The 20,789-nt window shown below is 50.2% G+C and overlaps 1 protein-coding gene across 1 annotated transcript; it reads right to left on the reverse strand.

The window, feature by feature from the left end:
* Positions 1-462: 462 nt before the first annotated feature.
* On the reverse strand, positions 463-14,967 carry SLC52A3 (solute carrier family 52 member 3). Its single transcript, XM_048497188.1, has 4 exons — positions 14,885-14,967; positions 9,588-10,688; positions 7,975-8,098; positions 463-675 (listed from the first exon to the last, which is right to left on the reverse strand). Exons 2-4 carry the CDS (start codon positions 10,646-10,648, stop codon positions 463-465), a joined length of 1,398 nt encoding a protein of 465 aa, XP_048353145.1. The 5' UTR covers positions 10,649-10,688; positions 14,885-14,967.
* Positions 14,968-20,789: the final 5,822 nt, after the last annotated feature.

Here is a 20,789-nt window from a genome sequence, read left to right on the forward strand (position 1 = left end):
TGGACTCTGGTCTGATCCAGCAGGCTCGTTCTTATGTTCTTATGTTCTTATGTTCTTACATTGACCCTTCTGGCTGTGGTCACACTTGCTGGTGATGCCTGGGTCTATCTCCAGTTACTTGATGGGAGATGCCGTCCTGCATTCTGCAGGAGATCTCCCCGGGAGTTGAGCGCTTGGACGATCGATGCTGGCCCCCCAAGTTTGGCATGCGCTCAGAGTGTGCTGCGCATCGCCCCCAAAGGGATTGTGGGGGGGATTAGAGGCCCCGAGTCAGCAGCAAGTCCTCTCTCCGTCATCATTTGCTAGGAAAAATATACTACTGACTGGCCACAATGGCTATTGTTCGCTTCTGCACGTGCTCAGTCTGGTTCACTTTATTTATGGAATAAGAGCTTCCATATGATGTTGACGACGACCTCGCCCGGTCAAGCAACCCGTTGCAGTCACTGCCTCCTTCCGAGCTCACGCCGGGCACTGGAAGTTGCAGAAGTCCGCAGATTTGAACAGGCTGTAGATGTTGACCAGGGGAAACATGAGCAGCGCTCCCAACAGCGATCCCAGCTGCTCCACCGCTCCGTACCACACGAGGGCGCTGTGGCTGTGGCTCCGGAGGATCACCCCGGTCATGACTTTGATGTAGCTGAGGGTCCCGGTGAAGAACACCCAGCAGAGGATCTGTGGGTACCAAAAAAGGGACGCAGGTGAACGCCTGTATGTGGTAGGGTTGCCAATTACCAGGTGGGGACTGGAGACCGCCCAGAATTGCAAACCCTTTCCCATCTTTCAGGACGGACAAAAAGAAATACTCCTCTGTACAAAGATGGATTAAAATGTAGAATTCGCCGCTGGAGGATGTAGTGGTGGTTACAGCCGTGGACGGCTTTGAAAGGAAGCTGGACAGATTCGTGGAGGGGAGGTCTCGTCAGTGGGTGCTAGCCACGGTGACTAAAGAGAACATCCATATCCAGAGGCAGTTAACCTCGGAACCCCGGTGCCAGGAGACAACATCAGGCAAAGGCCTCAGCCTCTACAGACCTCCAGATTAAGCCTCTTGTGCAATGGCGTACCGGGCCTAAATGGCGCTCGGGGGCATGACCGGCACCCTGCGCCCCTCCCGGCTCCCCATACCCCCTACTGCGGCCCACTTATGAGATCCAGCCAGTGGTGGGATCCAAAAATTTTAGTAACAGGTTCCCATGGTGGTGGGATTCAAACAGCAGCGTAGTGCCAATGGGGCTGGGCGGGGCACGATGGGGGCGTGGCCGGGCATTCCGGGGGCGGGGCATTAATAATTTCTCTGTTACTGTAAAAAACTCTTACTGTAAAAAAAAGTTCCTAATTTCCAGCTGGTATCTTTCTGTCCATAATTTAGACTCACTATAGCAAGTCCTATCGTCGACTGCCAACAGAAACAACTACTTCTCCTCTAATTGACTGCCTGTCGAATACTTAATACTTTCCAATACTTAATTTTGTTTCTAGAAATCAAAAGAAGGAGACTTTCCTTAAACAAGGAACTTTTCCATATTTCTAAAACATGTTTTTAAAACAGCCCAACAGGGAGAATTATCCCGTTTTCTACCTTCGCTAACCAGCCACGTAGGAAACAACAGGACTTTATGATTTTTGGACCTAAGGGAATTTCTAACGGAAAAGCAGACCCAATTAGTAACCCCCTCTCGGCACACACAAAGAATTAGTAACCCGCTCTCGGGAACTGGTGAGAACCGGCTGGATCCCACCTCTGGATCCAGCAGGGAGGCCAGGGGAGGGCGAGGCTTGAGGGCTGGCTCAGATGTGTGCCACGGCAGCAGGCCGGCTCCTGGACCGGTTTGCTGCCGCGGCACCCACCCGGGCTGCCTGCTGCCAAGCCCAGCTCCCTCCTGGCCTCCCTGCAGGCCAGCTCCTGCCCCCCCCCCCCCCCCCCCCCCGCCCCCCCCCCCCCAGCTGCTCGGCACCCCACCGTGTGACGGAACAGCTCACACCTGGGGACTTGGGATACCCCCTGTCTCCATTAGCAGTACGCCACTGACCGTGTGAAACAGGATGCTACACTAGATGGACCTCTAGTCTTGCTACCGGTGGCCAAAAGAAAATCATGTTTTATTTTGTCTTATTATTTAGTTCTGTTCTGTTATTATTCTGTTATTGATGATTTATTGATGATTATGGGATGGAGCCTATGTATTTATATTTTGTGTATGACCTGCTCCTGTTTGATGTTGAATTGTGTTGTTCACCGCCCGGAGCCCTTTGGGGATCGGGTGGTATAAAAATCGAAGAAATAAATAAAAATAAAATAAAAGTTTTAAAAACCTGTTTCGGTAAAAGATATTTCCCTACAAGGTTTCCCTGCAGCCTGAAAAACTAGTTCCCTCCCTCGTGTAATTGCTCTCTGCACTGCCCCCATTGTACTCTTGATGGGATGAAGCTACCAAACAATACGCTCTCATGCACACCCCTAGATCAGGTTTCCCTCCAGAGGAAATCTCATAGGAGCAGGTCTTGCGAAACTCGCTTTTCATAATGGCCCTTCTTTTGTTGTTAATCGCCCTGTATTGTTTTTCTGCTGTAACACCCCCCAAAACACGAGAAGAATCCTGGACTTTGCCCAGGAGTGGGACAGTTGCTGCTGGAGGCTTGCTACTTTGGGTCCTCTGTTGAAAACTCTCCCCTCTGCTGGGCCGGGTTGCTGCTACCCGGAATTAGGAATAAATTCTTTTACTTTATTTTTAAAAATTGTGTTCTGGTTTGATTCATTGCTGCCCAAGCCGCGGGTCACAGTCTGATCCAGCCGGGCTCTTCTGATGCTCTTATGACGATAGATACCAGTTTCTCCTGGAGAACATGGCAGCTTTGAGGAAGGACTGTGGCCCCTCCCCTTCTGAACCCCCCCTTGCAAGCTCCTTCCCCAAATCTATAGGAATTTCCCAAATCAAAGCTGGCCTCTCTAAGGCACAGATGAGTACCTGACTCACCTCAGGATCAAACTGGAATTCAAGGCGACAAAAACGGTCACGCGGTTTGCTGCATTTGCTTTTCAAAAGAGAATAGCTGTCACCGGGGGGGGGCGGGGGGGCGGGGGGGCTGATTCTAATTGGGGGCTCAGTGCTAGGGCCTTTCCCGACTGGGTCATTTTCCAGATGTGGAAATGACCCGCAGAGGAAAGCACAGGAGTACCCTTATGGTTCATCTCCGTCATCCGGGTTAAACAGGACCTGAAGGGTAGGTTAGGGTCGGAGGAGGAAGAAGAAGAAGAAGAAGAAGAAGAAGAAGAAGAAGAAGAAGAAGAGAGGAGGAGGAGGAGGAGGAGGGGGAGGAGAGGAGGAGGAGGAGTTTGAATAGTTACTCCACCTTACTCTAGTGAAAGTAGACCCAGGGCGATTCCGCACACGGGTAAAATAGGTTCGACCCAGTTCCCTGAGAAGGGTACTAACCTAGGTCAAAGCCATTGTTGTTCCCCACTGCAACCAGCTTGATCCCACCTCGGAGGGCGGAATCATCCTGTGCCTCTTCGCCGCTCCATTTCGATTGGCTACTGTTCTATGGCCATGTTCTGTCTATCCACACACACGTTATTAAAAAAACTGCCACAGGAATGGAGGGATGAAGGTGGCATTTTTTGATTGGCCAGCTATATGCATGCCCGAAACACTCAGCTGTGATTGGCTGAATGGGGGACTCCTGGCACCAGAGATTCCGCACTTTACTGGAATCGAGCTGAGTTCGAGCGTGGTTCTCTGAAAAAGTAGTAGTTCCCAACTGGAGTCGGAAATGTGACCATTACACGGGGCAAAGCTGGAACTAAACCACGTCGACCCCAGCGGTTGTGCGGAGCACTTAGGTTGAACGCAGCTCGAATTTAGGTCGACAACACAAGTGCAGAATCGACCTCAAGGTGGCTTAATAACTCCTTCCCTTCCCATCCCGACAACAGGCAACTTGTGAGGCAGGTGGGGCTGAGAGAGTCCTGAAAAAACTGTGATTAGCCCAAGGTCACCCAGCTGGCTTCATGTGTAGGGGTGGGGAAACAAATCCAGTTCACCAGATATGAGTCTGCCGCTCATGTGGAGGAATGGGGAATCGAACCCGGTTCTGCTCTTAACTACCACACGGCACTGTCTCTTTTTTCTCCCTGAACCCAGGCAACCCTGATCTGAATCAAGCTGCCCTGAAGCCGCCAGCCGACTCTTGTTTACCTTACGTGACATTTTTTTTCTTTTGTAATTGCAGCCTCCGGGGTTGCCTTATTGAGCAATGTGCCCTGGCAGGGCCGCTAACAGGCCTAGACAGTCACGCCCTGACCCTTCAACGGAGGCCCAGTGTGTGAGAATGAGCCAATGAAGATTTTCATCCCGTGGAGGTAAAATAACACAGAAAGAAAGTTGGTTCCTTTGAAATGCGGTGCTGGGGGAGCGTTTTACGGATGGCGTGGGCCACCAAAAAGACACATCAGTGAAGTCTAGATCAAATCAAGCCCAAACTGTCCCTAGAACAGAGGTGGCGAACCTATGGCACGGGTGCCAGAGGTGGCACTCACAGCCCTCTCTGTGGGCACAGAGCTCGTCATGTGATAATAGTGCAATTATTTCAGGGAGATTATTAGCACTAAACCTAAGACCTAGTTTTGGGGAAGCAGTGTAGGTAACCCTGTTAAGCGCTGCTAAACCCCACTGATTTTCATGCGAAGAACTAAAGCGAGATCCTTTACCTGGGAGTAAGCTCGGTTGATGGCAATGGGGCTTGCTTCTGAGTAAACCCTCCTAGAGTCGTGATTCACCCATTCGAAGCGTTGCACAGTTGCTTCAAAGCAAAGCCACTGACTACTACCAAGCTTACTCCCGAGTAACATGTGCCTTGGAGCCAACCGTTTTTCCTATACTAAAACCTCAGTATTCAGGTTAAATTGCCATGTTGGCACTTTGCGATAAATAAGTGGGTTTTGGCTTGCAGTTTGGGCACTAGGTCTTGAAAAGGTTCGCCATCACTCCCCTAGAAGCTGAAATGAATAAACTGAGGCTATTGTACTTGGGTCTCATTATGATAAGGCAAGAGTCATTGGAAAAGACAATAATGCTAGGAAAAGTCGAAGGCAGCAGAAAAGAGGAAGATAAACGTGAGAAGGATTGACTCCATCAAGGAAGCTGCGGCCCTCGGTTTGCAAGGCTGTTAAATAGAACATTGTGGAGGGCATTGGGTGATTCCACACAGGGCCAAATAAAATGAGTTCAGGAATGTGAAAAAAAGCATTATGGGGGACAAATTCCCACAGAACTCGCCCCCCAAATGCTTCCAACCCGTTATATTTGGCTGAACCCGGGTTAAATAAAGTTTGCCAAATTAGTGACTTTTCCCCTTTAACCTGGGTTTCAAACACTTCCTGCTTGCCTGTGCAGACTACGGCAAGAAAGAAGCATTCACTTCCAACCCCCTTCCGTCCACCATTATGGTGGGTTCTGCAGGCAGCTGCCATTTTGTGAGGGTCAGAAGACGTACCTCCCAGGGGAATATATAGGGTCAAATATCCGTGGGCTGCGGCATTTAGTCATGCGGGGGGGAATAGCCCCCATACTCCTACTCCTCCCCCCCCCCCCTCGGTCCATACACTGATTTCAAGACAAGTGACTTGGTGGGTAAGGGTAGCCAACCATATTGGGGCCGGGCGGGGGGTGGGGCAGAAAGATTGTGCACCGGTCAACATTTTCCCTAGATATGCCTATGATAATAATAATGATAATCCATTTGTGTTGCCTGTGGAGAAGCAGCCGTAGGGTCGCTCAGAGGCGACTTGACAGCACTTAACACAGACACACGCTTTTATTATTTATTATTTATTTCCCCCCCCCCTCTGTGCAGTCGGCAATCCTATTCCGCAGCCGTATTCTTGCAGGGGAAAAGAACGGGTTCTAATCCAGCTGGGGAAACCTTACATGTATCCGCAATTTCCCCCAAGAGGGATACAAGCAGTTCCCTCAAGAGGGATACAAGTCGTTCAGGGGCAATTTTGTCAAGCATCAGAAATGATAGCGGGGGAGGGGGGGGGGAAGGGCGAACCTCATTTCCCTCTTCCATTCCCACACTTTTCTGTTCCTTGGTAGAGAAATCCAGAGCAAGCAACTTGGCAAAAGCAAAAAATTCCTTTAAGATAAACACAAAAGAACAAGGTGTCCTTGTGTGAAACGAGCATGAATCGGAGATCCGATGTGGGGAATAAACAATCTCGAGAGACCCAAAGTCAACAAGATTTGATTTGCCTTCCTTCAGAAGTCAATTAGTCATCAAATAGCTCGGCTTCAAACAATTCGTTCCTATTGATTTTGTGCCTATGGCTAACTTCTGCTCCAAACTGAGACTTAACAAGGGCAGATTTTAGAGCAATGAAATCCGTCGGAGGCCTCCCCGGACCCCGAAAATTGCCATTCTTCACCTTTAAAATGTGACCCACTCCTGTGGGAAGTTACTGGATTAGAACTGATCAATGGGTTTAATTGAATATCAAAGAGTTCACCAAGGGCCTTTCCCCACTCATCGTTTGCTGTGCGCTACTCTTGCCAAGTAGCGCGGGGTCCAGCGGCAGAGCGCGGGGCAGGGGGGAAGCCGGGGAACACAATCCGCTGTGAAAAAGGCAAACTCTATGCTGGGGATCATTAGGAAAGGAGTTGATAATAAAACTGCAAAGATTGTCATGCCCTTATATAAAGCAGTGGTGCGACTGCACTTGGAGTCCTGTGTCCAGTTCTGGTCGCCGCATCTCAAAAAGGATATTGAGGAGATAGAAAAAGTGCAGAGAAGGGCAACGAGGATGATTGAGGGACTGGAGCACCTTCCCTATGAGGAGAGGCTGCAGCGTTTGGGACTCTTTAGTTTGGAGAGGAGGCAGCTGAGGGGGGATATGATTGAAGTCTACAAAATTATGCATGGGGTAGAAAATGTTGACAGAGAGAAATTTTTCTCTCTTTCTCACAGTACTAGAACCAGGGGGCATTCATTGAAAATGCTGGGGGGGAAGAATTAGGACTAATAAAAGGAAACACTTCTTCACGCAACGTGTGAATGGTGTTTGGAATATGCTGCCACAGGAGGTGGTGATGGCCACTAACCTGGATAGCTTTAAAAGGGGCTTGGACAGATTGATGGAGGAGAAGTCAATCTCTGGCTACCAATCTTGATCCTCGTTGATCTGAGATTGCAAATGCCTTAACAGACCAGGTGCTCGGGAGCAACAGCCGCAGAAGGCCATTGCTTTCACCTCCTGCAGGTGAGCTCCCAAAGGCACCTGGTGGGCCACTGCGAGTAGCAGAGTGCTGGACTAGATGGACTCTGGTCTGATCCAGCTGGCTTGTTCTTATGTTCTTATGTTCTTAATCCCAGCGCTGAAAAGGTCCGCGCCGGATGAAACCGACGTCATTTTTAAAAGTGGGGACACGGCCCATGACTGTCATTAAAAAAAAATACACTATTTCAGCAACCTGTTAACGGATAATAACATTTATTTGAATAAATGGGGATCTCCATTCCTTCTCGTGCCAGACGAAGACAGCTTTGACTTTGGGAAGCTGAAATGCCAAAAATCTTTTTTTTCGATTTCTAAGGTGCTTCTAGACTCGAATCTCGCCGTTCTGCCGCAGACCAGCACGGCTATCCCCTAAAACGACTTATTTCAATATGAGCTTTGGCAAGTTACAGTCCACTTCTTGGCTGTGACTCACAAAAACTCATCCTAACCTATATTATTATTATTATCATCATCATCATCATCATCATCATCATCATCATCATCATCATTTATTAAATTTATAGGCCGCCTCATCCCCGAAGGGCTCGATATATATAATGGCCTCAGCGATGGAATGTCGCCACGACGAACCCTGCACGGCAGGGGGTTGGACTGGATGGCCCTTGGGGTCTCTTCCAACTCTATGATCCTATGATTCTAAGCAGCCAGAGCTGAGGAAGGAGGGGGCAAATACTTACAATGATGGCGCCCCCCCACTTCGAGCGCTGCAGCAACGGGCACGGGCTCATGGCCGCCATCGCCATGATATAGGCTCCAAACACGGTCCCAATCAGTGCCAGGGCCCCCTGAATGGGAAGAGACCTGCGTGGGAAAGTAAACAGGGTAAGGTTGGTTTTTAGTGTTCACCTTCTTCTGCTTCTAGGTATTCAGTGAGAGCACAGGCTAGCCTCTGATGACTTAAAGGAGCAGCAGTGGCGTAGGAGGTTAAGAGCTCGTGTATCTGGAGGAACCGGGTTTGATTCCCAGCTCTGCCGCCTGAGCTGTGGAGGCTTATCTGGGGAATTCAGATTAGCCTGCGCACTCCCACCCACGCCAGCTGGGTGACCTGGGGCTAGTCACAGCTTCTCGGAGCTCTCTCAGCCCCACCTACCTCACAGGGTGTTTGTTGTGAGGGGGGAAGGGCAAGGAGATTGTCAGCCCCTTTGAGTCTCCTGCAGGAGAGAAAGGGGGGATATAAATCCAAACTTTTCTTCTTCTTCTGAATCATTTTATCAGTTCATCTCCTCTGGGAACTGTAGTTCCGTGAGAGTCGACAGGGATCTAGAACACTGAATTGTCCACAACGCCCTCACCGAATTATTGTTTGTGGGGTAAAAACGGAGAGATGACCCCTGCCTTAGATTCATCATGGACATGAGCACAAAATGGGTTTTCAGTGGTTTAAGGTAATTCAGCATCTGCTGACCCCTAAACTGAGCCTTAATTGTATCGGGACAGACAATTAGTTGTGATACTTTTACGGAGTTCTTCGCCAAGGGTGGAGTGAGGGGGAACTGCGCCCATGCCACACCCCTGCCACACCCCAAATGTCCCTGCCACACCCCCGCACCGGTGCACGCCTGGTGCATCACACCCCACCCCCTGGTGCTACGCCACTGTTCTTCGCTGATAAAATTTCAAGATTGTTCTCCAATTTAGCACCTGATTGTCACATAGGTCCATCGAAAGAAATTCCGAATGCACTACCTGTTCTGGACCACGTTTGCTCGATAGATGTCAGTTGCTCGTGTTTTGGATCTTTGCCCACAGTCAAATAATTCATAGTTTTGGTACTGGCTATCATCAGTATCATCAACTATCATTAGGAGCTGCGTGGCGTAGTGGTTAAGTGCTTGCGTTGCCACTCACACGGTTAGGAGCTCGAGCCCCCTGTGGGTCAGATATCCTGGCAGCTGGCTCATGGTCAACTCAGCCATCCATTCATTTCTTGGACGGTAAACGAGTACCTAGCTCATAGCTGGGGGGTAAAGAATAGCGAGGGAAAGCAATGGCAAACTACCCCACAAAAGAGGTTTGCCTGTGAAATCACTGCTCATTTAAGAGCTTCGGGGTTATACTGGACCCACCTCAGGCCGTTTTTGAACCTGAACTGTAAATAGGCCACTTTTTTCAGCCTGAAAAAGTACTAGAAAAAGAAAAGGAACTAAGGTAAATGTAGGAAGGAGGTGGGGGATGCCACGGGGAGTGCAAGGAAAAGGGGAAGGGGCCAGGGGCAATTTTCTGGGGGGGCCAGGCATGCACCCCCAGGCGTGCACCCCCCATCCCCTTGCCGCTCCGCCACTGCATGTACCTGCTCGGAAGAAAGGTAGCGATCACGCACACAAGAGGATAGGCTGCAAAATTGAGCGTCGCTGCTAGGTGGTAAGCCATGTTGCCATAAGGCAAACAGGAGTAACTTTGCACCGAGGGCAGGATGCTATTTGTGAGTGCATTGGTCCATGTGATGAGGAAATAGATGAAGGCAAACTCGGCCCAGGAGTAAGTGACCTTCTCCGGATCTGCTTCATCTGCTCCTTTGGCCGAGCTGGCCGTTTGTCCATCTGCAGGGCAGTTTGTGAAAACCACAAACTTCGTGGGTCCTTGCGTGTCCGCAGGGGTTTCCCGGACCGAGTTGAGGGTGACGTTGCTGGCGCAGAGATTCTGCGTGGAGAGTTCCCAAACCCTGGGCAGCCGGTTGAGGAAGAAGAAGGCCACGAGGCAGCAAAACATCATGGCGGACAGGATGAGGAAGAAGACGAGGCTGGAGAAGTTTGCGGGGGAGTACTGGGTTTCCATGTGAACGCCGACCTCTGCTGCGGTTCCGTTGCCGAGAGGCGCCGCGGCCGTGTGGTTCTTTGGGATCGTGACGTTGACGCAGTTCGAAATTCCCGAGCCCTGGGCCAGAGCGATGAGAGCCGGGGCCAGGCCGCTGAGGCCTTCGCCGAAGAAAAAAGTGGGCACATATCGAGGGTGGAGGCGCATCATGAAAGGCAGGAAAGTTACGGAAGAGGTGCAGTCCACCAGGGATACGGCAAAGGTGAGGACAAACAAGGCCAGGCTGCGTTGTCTTCCGGCCACAAACGCGGTGCGGTCCCACAGGAAGGCCAGCAGGAAGCAGGCCACCGTTCCCACCGACACCACGACGCAGACGACGGGCACCTCGCTCAGCAGGCGGGGCTTCCATTTGTGCATCAGGGTGATGAAGAGCGGCCCGACGTTGGCCAACTGAATGATGATGATCATGTAGGATGGGAGGTCCCAGCCCTCGGGCAGCTGGTTCACCAGCAGGGGGAGCTCTACCCAGACGCCACAGACGGTCAGCCAAGAACCCACCCCGAAGACGCAGGCCAGGAAGTGGGTCAGGAGTGCCATCGTTCCCCAGGGGTCCAATCAGAGCGGAGGAGGCTAATTCCTGTGGGAGAAGAGAGAGGAGTTAGGAGAGAGGAGCGTGGGTTGTTCACAGCAGTCCTTGCCAAGCCAGCCACCTGGATAGACTAGGGTTGCCAATATCCAGGCCTGGAGACCTTCCGGAATAGCATCTCCAGACAACAGAGGAGAAAATGACAGCTTTAGAGAGGCCAGGGAGAGCTCAGCAAGGATATCATCCCTCGAATCGAGAAATCAGGCGCAATCCTGGGAGATCTTCAGACACCATCTGAAATCTGGCAACCTGACCTGTCCTCTGGTTTTCAGATTCCCCAGACTCAGTTCAAAGCACTGGAGCTCAAAGCACGGGAGCTCACTGAGTTCAAAGCACTGGAGCTCACTGAGCCAAAACTGGGCTGCACAGATGGGGCCCTATAACCTGTTGGTCATCTCTCTGGTAAGAGATACCTTTGCATGACAAGCAGAGTGCGCCGAGGCGTAGCGCGGCAGAGCAGCCCCAGGCAAGCATGTGTGTGCGCTGGCACAAAGAAAACTCGGAGTCATTACGCAGTTTCTAACTAATCAGAGGAGTCTTTGTTAATGAACTCCATTGTGGATAGAAAAGTGGAGAGATGGGTTCTCTATTCTAATCTAACTGGCTAGATGTTGGCGGATGCAGTCTGCCCACGGTGCAAGATGGAACATAAGAACATAAGAACATAAGAACAAGCCAGCTGGATCAGACCAGAGTCCATCTAGTCCAGCTCTCTGCTACTCACAGTGGCCCACCTGATGCCCTTGAGAGCTCACATGCAGGATGTGAAAGCAAGGGCCTTCTGCTGCTGCTGCTCCCGAGCACCTGGTCTGCTAAGGCATTTGCAATCTGAGATCAAGGAGGATCAAGATTGGTAGCCATAGATCGACTTCTCCTCCATCAATCTGTCCAAGCCCCTTTTAAAGCTATCCAGGTTAGTGGCCATCACCACCTCCTGTGGCAGCATATTCCGAACCCCAATCACACGTTGCGTGAAGAAGTGTTTCCTTTTATTAGTCCTAATTCTTCCCCCCAGCATTTTCAATGAATGCCCCCTGGTTCTAGTATTGTGAGAAAGAGAGAAAAATTTCTCTCTGTCAACATTTTCTACCCCAGGCATAATTTTATAGACTTCAATCATATCCCCCCTCAGACGTCTCCTCTCCAAACTGAAGAGTCCCAAACGCTGCAGCCTCTCCTCATAAGGAAGGTGCTGCAGTCCCTCAACCGTCCTCGTTGCCCTTCTCTGCACTTTTTCTATCTCTTCGATATCCTTTTTGAGATGTGGCGACCAGAACTGAACACAGTACTCCAAGTGCGGTCGCATCACGGCTGTATATAAGGGCATGACAATCCTTGCAGTTTTATTATCAATTCCTTTCCTAATTATCCCCAGCATAGAGTTTGCAATAATAAGAGGAGTCTTTGTTAATGAACTCCATTGTGGATAGAAAAGTGGAGAGATGGGTTCTCTATTCTAATCTATCTGGCTAGATGTTGGTGGATGCAGTCTGCCCACGGTGCAAGATGGAAGAGTCCTGAGAGGAGAAGGAACAGAAAGGAAGGAAGTTCCTGAGAATAGCAACCTACACATCAAAGGGATAGTGTCAGTGTGATAGAGAAAAGGTGTCAGTGTCTGGACCCTCTCTAGCTATCTGACTCACTGGTAAGTCTTCCTCTGTCTGTGAGGCAGGAAACAGGTACAGTCCTTCACTTCCAACAAGAATGTCCACAAGGTCAGAAAAGGGCCTTGATTTATGCAGGGGCAGAGCGAGGGGGGACTGCACCCAGGGCATGCTTGCATCCTCCACCCCTGCCATGCCCTGCCTGCCCCGCCCGGAATGCCCGCACCACGCCACGCCCCCTCCACACCCCCGCACAGGCGTGCACCAGGGACATCGTGCCCCACCCCTATCCCACTGGTGCTACGCCACTGGATTTATGCTCTCGGAAAGTCTTCAGATCATAGCATGTACAAATGCAGCCATGCTCAAAAGAAAGTGCAGGGGGAGGAGGAGGAGGAGGAGGAGGAGGAGGAGGAGGAGGAGGAGGAGGAGGGGGAGGAGGAGGAGGAGGGGGAGGAGGAGGAGGAGGAGGAGGTGGAGGAGGAGGAGGAGGAGTAGTAGTTTGAATTTATATCCCCCTTTCTCTCCTGTAAGGAGAATCAAGGTGGCTTAAAAACTCCTTCCCTTATCTATCTATCTATCTATCTATCTATCTATCTATCTATCTATCTATCTATCTATCTATCTATCTATCTATCTATCTATCTATCTATCTATCTATCTATCTATCTATCTATCTATCTATCTATCTATCTATCTATCTATCTATCTATCTATCTATCTATCTATCTATCTATCTATCTATCTATCTATCTATCTATCTATCTATCTATCTATTTATTAGATTTTGTAGACCGCCTCATCCCCAAAGGGCTCTAGGCGGTTCACAATATAATAAAAACCAATGAGTTACTTAGAACATCTCAAAACATTTAAATTCAATAGGCAGCATCAATTCCAATAATAACAGACTAACCATGTTGGTGGCACCCGGTCCTGGGAGGGGCTGGCAGTGCCCAAAGATGAAACCAGTGGGGGGGGGCACTGCCAGAAATGACAAAACTATGGCAGGGCCTCACAAGGGGGCAGCCAGTCTGTGGCCAGCCTCACCAAAAGCCCGGTGGAACAGCTGGGTCTTACAGGCCCTGCGGAACTCACCAAGGTCCCACAGGGCCCAGACTGCTGGAGGAAGAGCGTTCCGCCAAGCAGGGGCCAGGGCTGTAAAGGCCCTGGCCTGGGTAGAGGCCAGCCACATCATTGAAGGGCCGGGGACTTCCAGCAACTCCGCCGTTGCAGAACGCAGTGACCTATTTGGGACATATGGGGTAAGACGGTCCCACAGGTATGAGGGCCCCGAGCCGCGAAGGGCCTTGAAGGTTAATACCAGCACTTTGAAGACAATCCGGAATTCCACCGGAAGCCAGTGCAGACGGCGCAGCATTGGAGCAATATGATCTTGATCAGTACCCCCCGTAAGAAGCCAAGCCGTTGCATTCTGGACCAGCTTCAACTTCCGGGTCAGTCTCAAGGGAAGGCCTGCATACAGTGAGTTACAGTAGTCCAACCTCGAGGCGACCGTCGCATGGATCACAGTGGGCAGGTCAGCCTGGGAGGGGGAGGGGCCCAGCCGCCGGGCCTGGCGAAGATGGAAGAAAGCTACCTGGGCAACATGGGCCACCTGGCCTTCCATAGAAAGGGGGGAATCCAGGCGGACCCCCAGGCTACAGGCCGGGGTGGTCGGGGCCAACATGACCCCTTCCAAAACCAGCGGCTGAAAATCCCTAGGCCTCTCCCCACGGCCCAGCCAAAGGGCCTCCGTCTTCGACGGATTGAGTTTTAACCTGCTGTGCCTCAACCAACCGGAAACCGACTCCAAACAATGCTGTCGAGCAGTGATTCCCAAAGTGGGCGCCACTGCCCCCTGGTGGGCGCTGCAACGATCCAGGGGGGCGGTGATGGCCACAGGTGCATTTGGGGGGGGGGCGATGAATAATTGTAAGGGGGCAGTGAAAGCATAAAAGAAAGAAGAGAAGATTTAGAAAAATTGATGTATGTATTCCGCTCGTAACGCTTAATTTTTCTTGGAACAACGTAGTTCATAAATACTTCATAAATAGTTTCATAATTTCAAAGTTCAATGTTTCTAATTTAACACCTTTCTTTACTATATTTTACGAAAAAGGTAGAAACATTCATGCATATATCTTTCTGTTTAATTGCTATTAAAATTTTAAAAAAAATTAATTTCCAGGGGGCGCTAAGTAATATTTTTTTCTGGAAAGGGGGCGGTAGGGTAAATAAGTTTGGGAACCACTTCTGTAGAGCCACAGGGGCAGAGCCCCCCCCCCCATCAACAAAATGAGCTGGGTGTCGTCAGCATATTGGTGACAACCCAGCCCTTGTGAGGTAGGTGGGGCTCAGAGAGTTCTGAGAGAACTGGGACTAGACCAAGGTCACCCAGCAGGAACGCAGGAGTGCAGAAACACGTCTGGTTCACCAGATAAGCCTCCGCCGCTCAGGTGGAGGAGCGGGGAATCAAACCCTGTTCTCCAGATTAGAATCCGTCTGCTCTTAACCGGTACGCCACGCTGGATCCGGCACTCCCTTCCCCCACTCAGAAATTGGCCCTCGCTGGTCACTCACGTCACGGGGCAAGGGATGCCCTTTGGAGCCTCCTGTTCTGCGATGCTCGAGTCTGTCTCCCGAAACATCTGCTGGGGTAAACCAGGAGAAACTTTGCTCCAAATCTGCACAGCTTCACTTCTGAAAGAAACTCTGGCTTCGTCCCCGTAGAGGCCCACGGTGGGCGTTCGTTCCAGCCTCCCGCCGCAGGGAAAGGGAGCTTCAGACAAACAAAACCCGGCCGGAGTTAGTTTCCGCACACCATCGCAAACAACGCTGTGGCTCTTTTAACAAAGTTATCCGGGGAAGTGCTGTTTAAACGCCTGGATGTTTGCCAGCCACACCGCCTTGGAGCTAGAGTCACCTGTCCTTGGTTCGTAAGGCGGGGGGGACACTCTGCCGAGAAATACGGGAGTTGTCGAGCCAGTTGGCAGAGGTATTTTGCTTTGCGACACGTCTTACTGTGACCTGCCTCTGGAGATGCCGGCCGGAGATGCGGGTGAAACATTAGGAGCAAAAACGACCCAATTAGGAGGGGTTGCTAATACTGTGGAGGACAGGGGCAGGGTTCAGAATGACCTGGACAGATTTAGAGAGCTGGGCCCAAACTAACACGATGAATTTCAACAGATAAATGTAAGACTCTATGCTTAGGCTGAAAAAAAATGAAACGCACAGATTGGGTGACACCAGGCTTCACAACGCTACAGGTAAGAAAATAAGAACAAGCCAGCTGGATCAGACCAGAGTCCATCTAGTCCAGCACTCTGCTACTCGCAGTGGCCCACCAGGTGCCTTTGGGAGCTCACATGCAGGAGGTGAAAGCAATGGCCTTCTGCGGCTGCTGCTCCCAAGCACCTGGTCTGTTAAGGCATTTGCAATCTCAGATCAAAGAGGATCAAGATTGGTAGCCAGAGATCGACTTCTCCTCCATAAATCTGTCCAAGCCCCTTTTCAAGCTATCCAGGTTAGTGGCCAGCACCACCTCCTGTGGCAACATATTCCAAACACCAATCACACGTTGCGTGAAGAATTGTGTTTCCTTTTATTAGTCCTAATTCTTCCCCCCAGCATTTTCAATGGATGCCCCCTGGTTCTAGTATTGTGAGAAAGAGAGAAAAATGTCTCTCTGTCCACATTTTCAACCCCAGGCATAATTTTATAGACTTCAATCATATCCCCCCTCAGACGTCTCCTCTCCAAACTAAAGAGTCCCAAACGCTGCAGCCTTTCCTCATAAGGAAGGTGCTCCAGTCCCTCCATCATCCTCGTGAAAGAGGATCTGGTGAAAGAGGATCTGGGAGTCTTAGTAGACCACAACAGAACATGAGTCAGCAGTGTGATACGGCAGCCAAGAAAGAACAAAAGTCTCAAGCGTCTAGTTGTTCCGGTCAAGCAAGTACTTTAGGTTAGTCAGACCCCGGGAGGAGTTAGGGTCTCAATTCTTCTATGCAATAAAACCAGAGGCGTAGCTGGGCCAGAGCGTGCCCAGTGTGCACCCCGGCTTTTTTGCGCCCCCCCCCCCTTACTTTAGCAAACCGAGCAGGCTGGAGAACAGGCCTGCCCGTTCTGGTGGGAACTATATTTCCCAGGGTCTCCTGGGAAATGTAGTTCCCACCAGGTCCTTTGCAGCCTGGAAGGCAACAGGAGGTCTGTTCTCCAGTCTGCTCGGTTTGCTAAAGTAAGTGGGGGGGGAGGCGGGGGGGAAATCATGCCCACCCTTCCACGACACCCCCCCCCACACACACACACACTTACTTTAGCAACCTGAGCAGACTGGAGAACAGGCCTGCCTGTGTGGGAACTACATTTCCCAGGAGGCCCTGGGAAATGTAGTTCCCACCAGAACAGGCAGGCCTGTTCTACAGTCTGCTCGGGTTGCTAAAGTAAGTGTGTGAGGGGCACCACAGGGGGGCGCAGGGGGAAGGAGGGATTTTCCGCCCCCCACGTGACCCAAAGCCGTGCGCCCGGTGCGTGGCACACACACCCTGTCCCCTGGTAGCTCCGCCACTGAATAAAACCTCTCTCTTTTTAAACTGTTACACCTTGCTTGTGAGTCTCCCACTCTGTTCTGGCGGAGTACAGGGCACCTAAGACTGTTTTACTAGGGGAACAGAACAGCAACCATGTGGGGTAGGTTAGACTGAGAGTGTGCGACTGGCCCAAGACCACCCAGCAGGCTTCTGTAGCAGCATAGGGATTCGAACCCGGATCTCCTAGATCCTACTGTAGCCACCACGAGATGCTGGCTGAAAAATGGTCGCACTTGATTGTTCAAGTGCAGATCGGGTAAGGCCAGTTTTTAATCCCGGTAGGGGGAAATAATGACCTCGGGATCAGAAAAATTGTGCCAAGGTAGACTCTGAAACCCTTTTGTCCTTGCCACCACAGTCCTGATCCAAATTGGGCCCCCGGGGACTCTGAGGAACAAGTTTCCATCAGCCGCCATGTGATGAAGGGCCACAAGAACTGGAACTTCCTGGTTTATCTGAATGGGGAAATTTTGTTCACAGATGAAGAAGGAAGCGTCAGAAGAACTAGTCCTGACCACAGTGATTCATGCTTAAACTGAGGAAATGTAGGTCAAGGAACGATTAACAAAAGAGACAAATAAGCATAGTGATGTAAACTTTGGCAAAAGAAAGAAAGAAAGAAAGAAAGAAAGAAAGAAAGAAAGAAAGAAAGAGAGAGAGAGAGAGAGAGAGAGAGAGAGAGAGAGAGAGAGAGAGAGAGAGAGAGAGAGAGAACATAAGAACATAAGAACAAGCCTGCTGGATCAGACCAGAGTCCATCTAGTCCAGCTCTCTGCTACTCGCAGTGGCCCACCAGGTGCCTTTGGGAGCTCACCTGCAGGATGTGAAAGCAAGGGCCTTCTGCGGCTGTTGCTCCCGAGCACCTGGACTGTTAAGGCATTTGCAATCTCAGATCAAAGAGGATCAAGATTGGGAGCCATAAATCGACTTCTCCTGCATAAATCTGTCCAAGCCCCTTTTAAAGCTATCCAGGTTAGTGGCCATCACCCCCTCCTGTGGCAGCATATTCCAAACACCAATCACACGTTGCGTGAAGAAGTGTTTCCTTTTATTAGTCCTAATTCTTCCCCCCAGCATTTTCAATGGATGCCCCCTGGTTCTAGTATTGTGAGAAAGAGAGAAACATTTCTCTCTGTCAACATTTTCTACCCCATGCATAATTTTATAGACTTCAATCCTATCCCCCCTCAGACGCCTCCTCTCCAAACTAAAGAGTCCCAAGAGAGAGAGAGATTTCTAGTTCTTTGTCCTGAATAGATATGGTCAAATTTGAGTAAAAAAATGGGGGTTGCCAACAACCAGGTGGTTCCTGGAATTTTCTCAGAACAACGCCTGATCTTCTGACTACAGAGGTCAGTTCCCTTGGGGGGGAAATTGCTGCTTTTTGTAGGGGGTACAAGAAGCTATAGGTGCTCACCAATGGCTCCTCTTCACCCTGGAGAACAGTGACCAGTGGAATGCCGCAGGGTTCTGTCCTGGGCCCAGTGCTATTCAGTATTCAGAGCAGCAGTGGCATAGGAGGTTAAGAGCTCGTGTATCTAATCTGGAGGAGCCGGGTTTGATTCCCAGTTCTGCCGCCTGAGCTGTGGAGGCTTATCTGGGGAATTCAGATTAGCCTGTGCACTCCCACACACGCCAGCTGGGTGACCTTGGGCTAGTCACAGCTTCTCGGAGCTCTCTCAGCCCCACCCACCTCACAGCGTGTCTGTTGTGAGGGGGGAAGGGCAAGGAGATTGTAAGCCCCTTTGAGTCTCCTACAGGAGAGAAAGGGGGATATAAATCCAAACTCCTCCTCCTACTACTCCTACTCCTACTCCTACTCCTCCTCCTCCTCCTCCTCCTCCTCCTCCTCCTCTTCTTCTTCTTCTTCTTCTTCTTCTTCTTCTATTTCTATCAATGGATGATGGAATAGAGCGCATGCTAATCAAATTTGCCAAATTAGGAGGGGCAGGATCAGAATTCAGGATCAGAATTCAAAATGGCCTGGACAATTTAGAGAGCTGGGCCAAAACAAACAAAATGAATTTCAGCAGAGATAAACGTAAGATACTACACTTAGGCAGGAAAAAAAATGAAATGCACAGATATAGGATGGGGGATACCTTAATTTGACGATAGTACATGTGAAAGGGATCTGGGAGACTTAGTAGACCACAACATGAGTTAGCAGTGTGATGCGGCAGCCAAGAAAGCCAATGCGATTCTGGGCCGCATTGATAGGAGTATAGTATCTAGATCGAGTGCCGTAATAGTATTCTCTATATACTGCATTTGTCAGACCTCACCTGGGATACTGTGTCCAGTTCTGGGCACCACAGTTCAAAGAAGGATTCTAGCAAGCTGGAACAGGTCCAGAGGAGGGTGACCAAGATGGTGAAAGGTCAGGAGTCCACGCCCTACGAGGAGAGACTTAGGGAGCTGGGTATGTTTTGTTTGGGGAAGAGAACGTTAAAGGGTGACATGATAGCCCTGTTGAAATAGTTGAAGGAATGTCATGTCGAAGAGGAAGCAAACTTGTTTTCTGCTGCTCCAGAAACTAGGACAATGTGTAATGGATTCGACGTACAGGAAAAGAGATTCCACCTAAACATTAGGAAGAATTTCCTGACAGTAAGGGCTGTTTGACAGTGGAATAGGCTGCCTTGTAGGGTGGGGCAAATCTTGGGGGAGCGGCATAGTAAGAGGGTCTAGTGCACAGTTGTCAAACTCACGCCCCTCCAGATGTACAGACTGCTGCGGTGGTTTAGAAGGCCCAGCAAAGACTGTACTATCTGAGACTGTTAAGGAAACAACAACTGAATGGAAAACTCCTGGTGTCCTTTTACCGCTATGCTATAGAGAGTGTCTTAACCTACTGCATCTGTGTATGGTTCTCCAGTTGCACAGTGGCAGATAGGAAGGCGCTCCAAAGGGTGATCACTACTGCCCAGAGGATTATCGGCTGCCCTCTCCCCTCCTTGGAAGAACTCTATAGTTCCCGAAGCCTAAAGAAAGCCCAAAATATTCTGAGAGACCCGTCTCGTCCAGCACACTCTCTTTTTGAACTGTGACCATCCGGCAGACGATACAGGTCTATCAAAACTAGGACAAAGAGGCTTAGAGACAGCTTCTACTCTAGAGCTGTGGCGATGCTGAACTCCGCGGCTTCGTGTTGATGTGTTTGGGGCTGTGTAGGGATGGGTGGAGGAAGGGGAAAGTGAGGATGGGGTATGAGTCTGAAATGGTGTGCATCGAGGAAAGCTGCTGTAAATTTCGTTGTGCGTGCCCAATGACAATAAATGCTTATGCTTATGTTATGGACTACAGCTCCCATCATCCCCTGCCAGCATGACATCTGGAGGGCCGCGAGTTTGACACCTACGGTCTAGTGGATGCGCTGTGGAGCATTATCACTTGAGGGATGGGGAGCTACCAGACACCACTGATCTGTTCTGATATGAAATTTCGCATGCTAAAAACATGCTCTGATTCTTCAAACCAGAGGTCTCCTACCTATGGCCCTCCAGATGTTCATGGACTGCAATTCCCATCAGTCCCTGCCAACACGGCCGATTGGCAGAGCTGATGGGAATCGTAGTCCGTGAACATTTGGAGGGCCTCTTTAAACAGAACATCACAAATTTAAAAGAACGTTTCCTAAGGTTTTAGGAGAGGTGATCTGATGTTCCAGAGAGAGAGGTTTGGTCCCTGGCTTTCTTCAAGCTGGCAACACTTACAGTGGTCCAGACACAGAGCGGTTGCCTACTGAGTCACACCATTGGTCTTTCAAGATTTAATATTGCCTGCTCTGACTGGCAGCTGTTATTCCAGAGTTTCAGGGAAAGAGTCCTTTCATATGTAAAGTGTAAAGTGATGCACATAGGGGCAAAAAATCCAAACTTCACATACACGCT

The sequence above is a fragment of the Sphaerodactylus townsendi genome, linkage group LG05 (assembly GCF_021028975.2).
Source record: "Sphaerodactylus townsendi isolate TG3544 linkage group LG05, MPM_Stown_v2.3, whole genome shotgun sequence".
Taxonomy (NCBI): domain Eukaryota; kingdom Metazoa; phylum Chordata; class Lepidosauria; order Squamata; family Sphaerodactylidae; genus Sphaerodactylus; species Sphaerodactylus townsendi.

Bases quoted from the DNA above. Each gene is read 5' to 3' on its own strand.
- SLC52A3 (XM_048497188.1), bottom strand. From the start codon at position 10,648: ATGGCACTCCTGACCCACTTCCTGGCCTGCGTCTTCGGGGTGGGTTCT. The intron at 8,099-9,587 runs GTACATGCAGTG...TTTCCCACGCAG, and splicing joins GCTACCTTTCTTCCGAGCAG to GTCTCTTCCCATTCAGGGGG. The intron at 676-7,974 runs GTAAGTATTTGC...TGGTACCCACAG, and splicing joins AGTGGGGGGGCGCCATCATT to ATCCTCTGCTGGGTGTTCTT.